At 38.9% G+C, this 13,400-nt stretch overlaps 1 protein-coding gene across 2 annotated transcripts in view; it reads left to right on the forward strand.

Annotated features, from left to right (window-relative positions):
* The first annotated feature begins 329 nt into the window (after positions 1-329).
* The window catches only part of asns (asparagine synthetase (glutamine-hydrolyzing)), an 18,579-nt gene continuing 5,508 nt past the window's right edge, over positions 330-13,400 (forward strand). The window contains exons 1-7 of one of the 2 annotated variants that reach the window (XM_022744094.1): positions 330-397; positions 4,122-4,377; positions 5,673-5,910; positions 6,016-6,201; positions 6,283-6,384; positions 8,812-8,939; positions 9,075-9,201. In XM_022744094.1, coding sequence (XP_022599815.1) covers positions 4,129-4,377; positions 5,673-5,910; positions 6,016-6,201; positions 6,283-6,384; positions 8,812-8,939; positions 9,075-9,201 — 1,030 coding nt within the window. In that variant the 5' untranslated portion in view covers positions 330-397; positions 4,122-4,128. Of the gene's footprint in view, positions 398-425; positions 710-4,121; positions 4,378-5,672; positions 5,911-6,015; positions 6,202-6,282; positions 6,385-8,811; positions 8,940-9,074; positions 9,202-13,400 lie in introns of those variants that run through there. The other variant, XM_022744095.1, reaches the window with a different exon arrangement.

Consider the following 13,400-nt stretch of genomic DNA (forward strand, 5'->3'; position numbering starts at 1 on the left):
GTATGAGCAAGACCTCCACAAATATTGAATGTAAATGTATATATAGTCATAGCAGGCTACAATGACGTTTTCATTTTGTAAACATTGATAGCTCATTTAGCTGAAATAATCACAAAGTCCATTCAACAAACTACCACTACATTACTACCACTATGACAACTACTACTACTGAAGGTCTATCATATATACAGCTGTACATTTCATATATTCAATCGATTTCCTAACGAATTCGAATGTAATTTTTAGCTGTAATATAATTTTAGCTACATTATTGTTTGTAGGTAAACTTTTATTTTGAAGAAACAGTCACTAGTTCCGGTTATATATGAATTGCCTCGCTTCACGACGGTGGAAGAGTCGTTCCTGTTTCCACCATCGTATCTACGAGAAGAAGGAGGTATGTGTGTGAGCTGGGACTCAGTGTGTGTCAGTTGATCTGTGTACTTTTGACTTTCACTTAAATGGACTTTATAGCAGAATTCTGCCTAAAAACTTTACATTTAATTTAAAAGGTTACCGATAAATGGTACGCACGCACATAGAGCATGACTGCTGACTAATTGTGAATAAGCACCATGTGTCTTAAAACTCGGCGTATATCACCCACCAAGCAGCATCTCAGAAATCCTAGCAGAATGTTTCATTCACTTTGTTAATCCCCGCCCGCCGGTGCTGTCCGGCGTCAAACACCACAAGCTGGAAGAGGAAGGTAGGAGTAAAGGATGAGCCACGCTTATATTATACACTACTACTACTACCACTACTACTTACTAATACTGCTAATAATAATAATAATAATAATAATAATAATAATAATGCTGTTTAGTCCAATATACTGTGATAACTCAAGAGCTTCGTAACGAAATTTTAATTTTTAAATGGAAGAGCCCTTGACAAAAGAGACAGGAACATATGTTAACGTTAGTTAAATCAAAGATCCATACAGGGGATCTTTGAAGAAACCGTATGTCAGGCAGCGCCAATGGTATGAAATGGGAAACAGTTCCGGTCCTAGAAGTGGGCGTTGTCTCTTAACCCCTCCCTCAAGCGAATGCAGCTGGCATGAAATGTGACAGTTGCTAATATTAAAATCTATCCCTGTCTAGACTTACCTCTCTGCATCCTTTGGGAAAGAAAGTACAGATCCGTTTTTCTAGTTATTACAGCCTGTTGCTGCACAAAGCTCGGGCATTTTTAACACTAACTGATGGATTACTTATCTTTGCCAAAAGAATGCAACACACCAAAAGAAGTTTCCGGCTTCCGGGTTACTTCCGAGCGATGCGGCCCACTGAATATGCGCAGTAGTGTCACTCCCATCATGCCTGCACGGCAGAGCGTCCAGTTCTTATAATTCATCCATGATTGGATGTATTATAAGAACTGGACGCTCTGCCTTGCAGACAATTTTTCCCAGTGGCCACTTGCGGTATTGCAGCAAAAAATCCCCTGCGTCAATCCATGATTGGCTGTATTATAAGGGGCGGGGAGGTAGAGAAACCCACGTGACACAGATACAGGAAATAAATGGAAATTAAGCATCTCGGTTTCTCTACTGTCTGTGGTTAAATGAAGTTCATTTGATTTGTTGGTCAGATGTGGTCTGGACATGAAAAAACTGCGGAATCTCCATTATGTTGCTTTTTCATTAATAGCATAAAGGTTTCACGGATCTGAAATTGTGTTTAAAGAGTTTTCAGCTTCTTTGGTATGATCTAGTCAAGATTTGACCAGTTTAAGTGTAGTGGTTTTTCATCTGGACCTGGTCTGATGTGGTGTAGATGTGTACAAGTAGTGAAAACTCCTTTTTAGGGTTGTCAAAAAATTGATACCCAGATACTAATGAATACTAAAAATTAGTATCAGATTAGGTACTCATTTGCAACAGTATCGATACCAACAGTGCCGTCTTCGCTTCCTCCAGTTGACACACAAATTCAACGCTAGTTGACGTTCACAACACTGAGCTGGTGTCAACAGCATAAAACTAAATTAACATGGCAAGACTTTCGCAACCTGTTTTAGTTGAAAATGACAAAAGCAAAAGTGCCGTTTGGAATTATTTTGCATTATTATTCTACCTGGCCGGCGGCACTCATTAACGTTAGCAATTAGCCAATAGCCACAATAGCCCTCCGTTAAGTTATCATTAAGCTAGTGGCTATGGCTAATGATAAAATAATAAAATGGCTAACGTTAATGTGGGAGCTAGGCAGCAAACATTATCAGTCCTGCCCATCTGTAACATTAATAGACAGTGTTAATTTAACAGGATATGGACAATGATTTGTGTCTGAAAAGTGCTATATATATATATATATATATATATATGTAACATTGTGTTCAAAGTCACAATGTGCTCAACAATGGATAACAACATGGATGCTACATTGCGGGTACACGGCGGCCCTGCTACTCGAAACCTCGACAACAGAATTTATGCATTAAAAACAATAAAAACTCTTACTCAAAATAATCAGAGTGATGTTACATTGCTCTTACATTCACTTCACGTAAGTTAACATCAAATACTCGTGTGAAATGATTGAAAATAGGCACATGGGGAGACTTGCGTACCTTCCCAGGAGAAAGTCCAGTGACAGAGGAAGAACAGCTCGCACCAGTGCAGCAAGTACAACTTTTTCAAAATAAACCTATAACGGCACTTCCTGCTACACCAAAGAAAAATCTCCCGTTTATGAAACAGTGAGCAACCATACATAAGATCCTGTCAACTCTCGTACCTATTATTTTATGAGCACAATAAAACATTTATATCAGCATAAAAATACTTACTAACTTATCCCCCGGTCCCAGATTGAAACTGAGAAAAGTTGACCAGCAACTAGACAGAAACAGCAGCAGCCTACCCTACCAACTCTATTTGATCAGCAATGAAAATATGGTGCCAAGTTTGTTTTAATCTTTATTTAAAAAAGGGTTAGGGTCATATTTTCTCCCCGTGGTATTGGAAATGGTATGGAGTATCGAGTATTTTCCTGGGTATCGGTATCGAGTTTGAAATTCTAGTACCGTGACAACCCTACTCCTTTTATTGCATTTTCACAAATAGAATGAAGGTTCCACAGATTTCAGACTGTGTTTTAGACAGCCTTAAGACTTTATCTAAAACGTTTAACATGGTCCAAAGAATCAGGAGAAGCGGATCAGTTGCTCAGAACTATAAGTTAAGTTTCCCTGAAGTTTCCCCTTCTCCCCTTACCTGCCAAATCAGAAGCTTTGTCCTTAACAGCTCATTAAGTTGTAATCTGTAACTTTTCCACATTAAAATGTTTGAATTATTTTTATTTTTTTATCGTTGAGTTGTTGAGTTGTGTACTTACATTATCCCAAATGTTTCTATCAATTATCAAACCAGAGAAACCCATGATTTTAATCATGGTAACAGTCAGTTCCAATTGGCTGCCTGTCAACGATATCATATGCTCTTTGCACATGCTCAGTGTTGTGGTTGTCTGACAGAAGCATCAAAACTGACCTTTTATCCAATTTGTGCCACATTTTTACAATACATTTTTTTTAGAACATTTGGGATAATGCAAGATCACAGTACAAGAACATATAGAACACAGGTCGTTTTGTGTTTAAACATTTTAATGTGGAAAATATTATGTCTTTAATCTTTAATGTTATATATCTGAGGCTCATTGTAGTGGTGGGAAATGAATCCTCCAGCAGTGTGTGTCCTGAGGACAGGATGTGAATAGTGTGGTTCTTTTTATGCACAATGTGTAATTGAAGCTCTGTGATTCACCAACTGTAGAGCAGGTAAAAAAACAGCCTCACTGTTGAACACTGCCTTTTGCATCAGGTGCTCCTGTTACTGTTTACCCAGCGCTTTTTCATGTAAGTGTCTATGCAGTGTCTTAATGTGCTGATTTTGTGCACAGCAGATTTGAGAATTCATTACTAATCACATATTTTTTTAACAAGCATTTCTTAAAAATGTGAGACTCTGGAACTGTTTGGAAATGGTACAGTTAGGTGTTGGACTCTATTTAGTTTGTGCCAGTTTTATATTACATGTCAGATTATTAGTCTGTCACTATATGTTAATAAACTGCATGTCTGTCTCTGTGTCTTTAATCCGTCTTCCACAGCGGTGAGATGTGTGGTATCTGGGCTTTGTTTGGCAGCGATGAGTGCCTGTCGGTTCAGTGCACTTGTGCCATGAAGATTGCTCACAGGGGCCCTGATGCCTTCCGCTTTGAGAATGTCAACGGCTTCACCAACTGCTGCTTTGGCTTCCACCGGCTGGCTATTGTGGACCAGCTGTACGGCATGCAGCCCTTACGCATCAAGAAGTTTCCTTTCCTCTGGCTCTGCTACAATGGAGAAATTTACAACCACCACACGGTAAGGATATGCTAGCTGCAGCCGCGGAGACGTTACTTGGTGGTAGTTCCAGAAACTTACGGAAGAGAAAGCTTGAGAGATAATTATCTTGAGATAATGAGATTTTATCTCCTGATAGTAATGAGATATTATCAGGAGAAAACAATTTTGACTGAACCTCATACACTAAGTCGCAGTAACTCGTTAGCTGATGAGGACTGATGTGAAAATCATCTTGTATAAAAAGACTCCTTGATTGAAATATTCTCAGATGCGTTGATCAGTGTGTCATCCTGACATTTTCACTTTACAAGTATTCATCTGCATCTGATCTCTGATTAACAAAGTAATTATAAAGAGAAAACGAGCTTTGTTATCTCCAGATAACGTGATAATTATCTCCTTATCTCGGGATAACAAATCATGGTTTCTCCTGATAATATCTCGTTATCTCGGGACAACAACCTTTTTTATTTTGAGATAAAAGGATAATAAAATATTTGTGTGTATGGCATTTCTCGGCTTCCTTAGAAACTCCACTGTGGATACCCAAAGACATGATCAACTCCATAGTTAGACTGCAAAACTGTTGCAGGAGTCACATGTTCAAACACAGGAGTGTATCGCAGAACAGTGATATTCATATTAAAGTTCCTGAAGCAAAAACCCACTGCTGCTGACTGCTCTACGTTTCTGGGACAAAGTGACAGAGCAGCATCTTAAAGTTCTAATCTGTAACTTTTCCACATTCAAATGTCTAGAAACATCGACCTTTGTTCTATATGTTGAGTTGTGGTCTTACATTATCACAAATGTTTCCATCAATTATCAAAGCAGTGACATCTGTGATTTTAATCATGGTAACGCTCCGCGTCATTTGGTGGCCTGTCAGTGACATCATATCCTCTATGATGGGTATTGATTCATATTATATCGTCAAATTCTTGCTGATACAAAGCCCTAATGAATCGTGATGACTTTTCCTCTGGTGACATCATCAGGTCAAAATTGTAATTTGTCCTGTACTTTATCAAATACCTGCAAAACTAAAGACTTTTCCAGTTTCATGGTAATTAGCCAGGGTGAATACGCTAACACACTAGAGTCAGAGGGTGAAACCTGTAAACATTAGACCTGCCAAACATCAGCATGTTTATGCAGTGTGTGTCATTGTGATTATGTTATCTTTTGCTTCTTCCTGTCATCATTCAGCTGTAATGGAGCGACTTGATTTTGGAGTGGGTCTATGATGTGAAGAAACTAGATGACCTAAATGTAACTGTTGTGTTGTGTTGTGTTGTGTTGTGTTCGTTCAGCTGAGGAAGCAGTTTGAGTTTGATCACCAGACCAAAGTGGACGGTGAGATCTTACTCCACTTGTACGATCGTTTTGGCATCAAGAAGATGGCCTCTCTGCTGGATGGTGTGTTTGCCTTCATTCTGCTGGACACTGCCAACAGAAAGGTCTTTTTGGGGAGGGATACGTACGGTGTCCGGCCTTTGTTCAAACTCCTGACAGATGACGGCTTCCTTGCAGTCTGCTCAGAGGCGAAAGGTAATGGAATAGTTTATTATCTCTCTTGAATCTGGATCTTTTATTCTCTTCTGAGAAGTGTTTTACGCCTTCTCAGCACTACTTAACTTGTTATTCTGATCACAGGGCTTACGGACATTACCCATGCAATGGCCACCCCAGCCAGCATTGTCCCTTTTCTTCCTGGGCACTTTGAGGCCTTTGATTTGAAGCAGAATGGCAAAGTTCAGTCTGTTCAGATGGAGCAGTTTCACTGCTGCACACAGGAGCCTGTTCATGCTGTCTATGACACTTTGGAGAGACTACCAACAAGTATGGAACTGTTTAGTGTTTGTTAATATTTAGTCATTTGACATTTTGTTTGGCATTTTTTAAAATCTGGTGTCTCCACAGGGTCTGATGAGGAAACGGTGAAAAGCAACATCAGAACCCTGTTTGAGAATGCTGTGAAGAAACGTCTGATGGCTCAAAGGAGAATTGGTTGTCTTCTCTCAGGTAACTTAAAATATTGCATCTATGTACTGAAACACACAGAAGCCCTGAGTGGCAAGAGAAACATTTCTTTGGGGAAGAATGAAAAAAAACAAGCTAGAGAAATGACCCTGACCCAACCCATGTTGTGTTGAATGTTTGTGCCGCATTTCAAGAAGTTCCTTCAAGGCGGACAACCCGAAAAAAGCATGCCCCTGGCGTGGAGGCATAAAGCCACAGAGGATAGGAATCGGAATGAGGGAAAACTTAATAACAGACTGATATTATTTGTTGAAAATGGGCAGCACAGTCTCTGTGGCCAGAGGTGAGCAGAAGCTGGATGAGGAGGGACCAGGGGAAAGGTTGAGGCTGGCAGCTCGAGACAGAGGCTGCGAGAGGAGCTGTTCAGGGCAAGGCAGAGAAGAGAATTGAGAGAGGGAAGCCAGACAGAGACAACAGCCAAGGGAGAGCTGCCAGTCGAGTGTCCAGGCAGAGCAGGAGAGGGATGGAGGCCGGAGTTGGATCAGGGAATGCTGCAGGCAAAGAGATTCATAAAGGCTGGACCGAGGCTACCTGTATACCTGAGTCTACAATCTCGGGGCTAGATTCAAAGACTCTTCTCTGCATATTTAAAGCAGAGAAGATTGAAGATGAGCACTTGCACACCTGATCAGAGTCTATCAGAGTATCTCTGAGTAAACGTGTTACTGTGTTAAAGTTTAAAAGTGGAGGGGTAAGACATCTTATTTGCTGATAGTAATAACATGATAAAACTATTAAATTAAAGAGCATCATTAGGCTGACAGGTGAATCAGTTCACTGATGAGAACAGCACCGAAAGCAACCAACTTATTCCAGTCAGGCTCTCTGCAGCCTGTGCATAAAACTGATAATTACTAATATACACTCAGATGTCAGTTTATTAGGAACATCTAGCTAAAACTGATGTAATCTAATACAGCAGTCCTGCAGTACATCCTCTTTCATGGAGGTTATAATGTTCAGTTTTTATTAAAATAGTTGTAGACAGTTGTTGATTATCATTGTGGAGGATGTAGTGTGTGGAGCTGTGTTACATTATACAGAGGATTTTCTATTATTTAGCCACTTTCACTGATATAAATGGGGTGGACAACATAATAGAAACACCTGGTCGTCATGGTGAGTGTCCTTATACAGCAGTAGTTTTGTGTTGGCATATCGGTTTCATATCGGTCTCCTTGATTACCGGTTATCAATATCGGCCCTGAAAAAAACATATCAGTTAGTCCCTAATTATTATGGCACTGTATTGGTCCGCCCAAAGGGTCTAGCAACTAAGCAGAGTGACCTGGAGACAGGGGCAGCAAGCTCTGCTACTCCTGCATTGGACCTGCTGTACGCTGCAACACAACGCCGGTCAGCCTGACGGCACCAGATGATCCGGGGTTTTGCTCTGGACCCAGGTCCAAGGCTCCGGTGTATAGCTGCACACCAAATCCAGATAGTGCATTTTAGTCTGAATTTGACTGTTGAGCATTGCCATTTGCATTTTGAGTTTTACCAAGCTATAGTAGTAGGCTACAATTTGTTCACAGTCTGAGCTCCAGAGAGAAGCCTGAGAGAGGAGATGTGAAACTACACTGTGGTTCTTTAAACTACAAATATATCTTCTTATGGATCAACACTTCAAATAAAACACAGGAGAAGAGGAAAATATGGAGCTTTCATTTTTGTAGATCTAAATGTTATCTTTAAGTATGTTATTTATAACTTCATTTGCAAATGGTGAAAGCTAGACCTAATTCTAGGAATCTGGAAGGATCTGGATTCAATAAGTGGATACTGGATCTGGATTTGGTATAGTCCATCAGCTAGCTGGTTAGCCAACTGTGAACTGTCGCTGACTGGACAATAAGTTAACACAGTTATTTCAAGAGTCATACGTGTATAAAATTGGATGGTGTGGGGCGATCCAGTGGCCGAAAGATTAGGGCGTGAACCACATGGACCACACTAATGCTCTGAGCAGTGAGTCCCCAGTTCAACTCCCGGCTGGCTGGACCCTTTGCTGCATGTCATTTTCCTACTCTCTCCTTGCATTTTTTGTCTGTCTCTACTGTCTCTATCAAATAAATAAAAAAGATAACTAATAATATTCATAAGTAATAACTAATAATACTAGCTAATTAAAAAAAATTGATGTAATCGTTTACTCCAGTTGGGACTCTCCAGTCCTCTCTGTTCCTTCAAAGGCCAGCACTGTCAGGAAGGTCTGCTGGTGGCCAGTGGTGCAAATTCACATGTTGATAGTGTAAATAGTTATATTTTGCTGCACATATTCTTTCAGGAAACTGAGTTACTTGTTTAATATTTGTGATGCTGTTATCAGCTTTTTCTTGGAAAGTGTTATTGATGAAACAGCTGGGGTCGATGTGGTTTCTGTCAGTGATCCTGTGGTCTTTCCTTCAGGTGGTCTGGACTCCAGTTTGGTTGCTGCTACACTGGTGAAACTGGCCAAAGAGGAGAAGCTGCAGTATCCCATCCAGACGTTTTCAATCGGGTCAGAGGACAGTCCAGACATCATTGCTGCTCGCACGGTCAGTTCTCCTAGCAGCAGTGTTAAAGCTCCATGATGTAAACTCATTTTAGCTTCTTTAATAAGTGAATTAGCCAAACACTTTTTTGTACAGTGTATGGTAAGAAGTCTGATGTGTTTATTTTGTGTTTGTCAGGTTGCAGCTCACATTGGCAGTGAACACCACGAGGTGAACTTCACTGCAGAGGAAGGTATCCAAGCAGTAGAGGATGTCATCTTCCACCTGGAAACTTATGACATCACTACCATCCGTGCCTCTGTTGGTGAGTGCAACATGAAGCACTGTGGGAAACAAATATATTTGATTACATTAATATAGATATACAACCAACAATGGTCTTCAAATTTTGCATAGAGCTGAGTCAACACCTTTCTGATAAAGTCGACAAAAACTGAACAGTGATAAACAAAAATAAAATGTAGGCTGCTACGTTGGATTATATAACACTGTGCAGGTTAAACCAGCATAAACTGGTGGTGAGTGTAGGACATGAAACTTTTTTCTCCTGCATACCAAGTGACATAATCTAATTATCTGAGTGCTTGAATAGAAGTTCTACTGTATGTTATATATACTAAACTTGAATGTTACATTGGTAGTTTAATTATTTAGGCCCATTTAGCACTTACAGTATGTTGCAGAAAAAATCCACATTATTCACACTAGGGTTGTCACGATACTAGAATTTCAAACTCGATACCCAGGGAAATACTCGATACTTGATACCATTTTCGATGCCACGGGGAGAAAAAATTACCCTAACTATACATACATATGACATGCAAATGACATGCAAATGTATTCAGCTACAGCCCTGTTAAGTTTCTGTGCTTCTGGTGACTTTGCACCATATTTTCATTGCTGATCAAATAGAGTTGTAGGGTAGGCTCTGCTGATGTTTCTGTGTAGTTGCTGGTCGACTTTTCTCAGCTTCAATCTGGGACTTTTTCATATGTGTGTATATATATAAAGAGAGAAGGAGAGAGAGAAGTATAACACTTTTCAGACACAAATAACTGTATTATCCTAAATTAAAACCGTCTATTAACATTACAGATGGTTAGGACTGATAATGTTTGCTGCCTAGCTCCCACATTAACGTTAGTCTTTTTATTATTAGCTATAGCCCATAGCTGCTATCTGCTAGCTTAATGATAACTTAAAAGACGGCAGACTGTTGGTATCGATACTGTTGCAAATGAGTACCTAATTCAATATAAATTTTTAGTATCCAAGTATCAATTTTTTTTGACAACCCTAATTCACACATTAATCCACGAGGATTCACAGAAGTTCAGTCCTGTTTCTGTCAGAACAGGTGCACACCAGTGATACTAGACACTAGCAAATGTTATCAACCCGTTTCTTTGTGAGATAATAAGTGATAATTGTATACAGTATGCATACCATGAAATCATGATGTGGATTGTCTGTGTCTGAGAGTTTGAGTCCCTCACAATTCAGCTGATCACAGGGATCACTGATGCTGAATCAGTGCATTCCTCTTCGTCCCGATTTCCCTCAATGAATCACAGTGGAATCCAGTTGGATTAGTTCAGCAGGGGGCAGCGTACGCAGTGTTTACATACTGTGATTAATTTGTGGCAGCCCAGTAACAATATCACCATTCACTGCCTTATATCGATTTTCTTTAATTATTTTTTTTACTATTTCAGATGAATAAAAGCTTATAATTGATTTGCTCAGACCTGTTTGTCATAGTCAGACTGACCATCAGGAGCACTGAGAGAAATCCCACTACATCAGTGGGCTTTCCAAAAATCCATGAAGTTTTTACATATACTGTATATACTTTACTTTAATATTTACTTTAATCAGGAAGTCATATTGAGATGTGATTTGCAAGATCTGATTTTACTGTCCCTGTGTGTCTCGTTACCTTTCCTCTTTGTATGTCTGTCACTCAGGGTGCACATGAGCATGTGCAGCATGTGTGTGCTGTGCCTGGGCTCATTGGTATTCCACCATCACTGAGCTGACCTGAGTCAGTGAGATGGTAATGATAGGTGTGGGTGCATTATAAAATACAACATGACCCAAACAAGAAACTCTGGCAGCCATAAAACAATGACCTAATGATCTTATTTTGAAGTCACAACACATCATACATCATATCTAAACTACACTAAGATAGCATTTGCAAAACATATTGTAATGTATTAACTGTGTATTAATTATGTGATTCATATTTTGGTTTTAACATTTGATAGAAATTTTTGTCATTTGAAGATGTGACCATCACAATCAGAATCAGAAATACTTTATTAATCCCCTGCGGGAAATTGTTATGTTGCAGTGCTCTATTCCACATACACAAATATAATGAAAATAATAATGATAAAAATATATCCCCCCATATTCAAAATATAAAAAAAATTTAAATAATAAATATACCCTGTCAATAATAAACAGACTATATGTGATTTGTACGGCTGAACAACATGGCCAAGTACAATGACCAAAATCAAGAGCTGCAGTTTTTTGATGATAGTTAAATGTGTCACAGCACACCTTTATAAATGAAGCAATGAGTCATTGTGGTGCTGCCCAACCACAAATCATATCCCCAGACATGGTACAGACCCAACATAAATATACATTATCATCATTTTCATATTTTTTTTCAGTGAACATTAAATGATAAAAAATTACCATTGTGACTTAAATCACAATATCTGTCAATCTAATTGCTTAATGACTTTTCTTTAAATATCATTCGGCCCTATTATTTGATATGGTCATTTGTTGATTTGAAAATTTGTAGTTGATATTGCCTCATTTTATTATTGATAGTTGGGCTGATAGTGATAGTTGGACTAATGGGTATTTGATTTGATTTTCGAATGTACAGATCAGTCGAGTAATCTAAATCTAAAGTGCGTAATAAAAAATAGTAATTACAAAATAACACTGGTTAAACAAGACTTAGAGTGAAGGGATTTGAACTGTGATGTGCTAACTAACTAACCAGCTTAACATTATAATTTCTGAAGAATTGTTTTTTGTTTAAATAATTAAGAAAAGAAGAATGAATTCAAAATTGATTGTGCTGGTTTGTTTCAGCCAGTTGCTCAGTTCATACAGACAGCTTTCCTTTTAGCTTTTCATAGCAATTCACTATTAGCTTAACCAGCGTGATGTTGTTGTAAAGAAACCGGGAGATGGCAGAGGAAATAGATGTAAATATCTCTTCTCTGTTTGTTGAACAGGTGTTTGGATAAAGTTCTTATTGGCCTTTTACGTTTTATTGCACTTACAGTAAAGTTCGGAGATAGTTGTCATCAACTCCAGTAATCTACAGTTATCTTTGGTTCACCTGGTTCCATGTCCATGCAGCCTCTGCTCTGCTGTTTTGTGTGTGTGTGTGTGTGCGCGCGCGCGCGTGTGTGTGTGTGTTATCATCTCTAGCTCGAATGAACACTCAGGACATAAGGGATTTCAGCCAGGCTGAAGAAAACATACAAAACTGCGTCTGGTCAGTTTATAAATGCAAAGAGCCTTGTCCTACCTCATTAATCTACTTTCATATCGAATTGTGTTTATAAGCTTTACAAGCCAGGTTCAAGGTTGAAGACAATAGAATAATCAAGGATATACAGTTCTTTCTTGGAAAACACAATAGCATAAAGATATGTTGACGTTTTCAACAGGCGGAGCGCAGAGATGAAATAAAGACTTCAACCTTTTAACACATCACTTGATTGTGCTATTGATATGTCTTATAAAGTATATAACTTCATCCTGTGCCTCAGCAGTTGGAAAAACTCATTGAAGGAACTAGACAAGTTAACTCTTCTTTTATAGACAGCTCTCCTCATCACAATAAGTTCATATGGTAGTGCTGAAAAGCAGCAACAGCACAAAAGCTAAGGACCCGTTTGCTTATTCGTCCTCTGCTGCCCCAAGTCCCACCCAAGTTGCACTCTTCTTACATGAATAGCGTGATCTATTACCCAAATAATAAAAATACAGTATCATAAAAGAAGCATTGAAATATAAAATGCCAATAACTGATATCGGTAGTAATACCCATTACTATTGTGATTATTTGGGCTGCTGTATGAGATCAGTTAAGTTCTTGGAATCCATTCGACATCTAGCGCTACAGACAGAGAGTTCCGTGAAAGGTGGCTAGAATTGTTTCAAATGAGGACTACACATGACAGATCACATTCGGATTATGAGAACAGCGTGCATACCTAAACGCCGTCTTGCAAATACCTTGGCCTTCCGTCGGCCAAACATTCAATTGGCCTTGGAATAAAATTCTTGGTCAATTATCAAAATTTTTAAAATCACGATATAACTAGCAAATTCAATGTTAATATTACCGTTTCCCTACATTGATCTATTATTTGTGGTGGGATTAACTGCAAAAATATTTTTATTTTCTATTTTTCCATTTATGGTCATCATACTTACCTCTGTCCTCACCACCAC

This window comes from Seriola dumerili, unplaced genomic scaffold, assembly GCF_002260705.1.
Source record: "Seriola dumerili isolate Sdu_G_001 unplaced genomic scaffold, Sdu_1.0 BDQW01000078.1, whole genome shotgun sequence".
Classification (NCBI taxonomy): domain Eukaryota; kingdom Metazoa; phylum Chordata; class Actinopteri; order Carangiformes; family Carangidae; genus Seriola; species Seriola dumerili.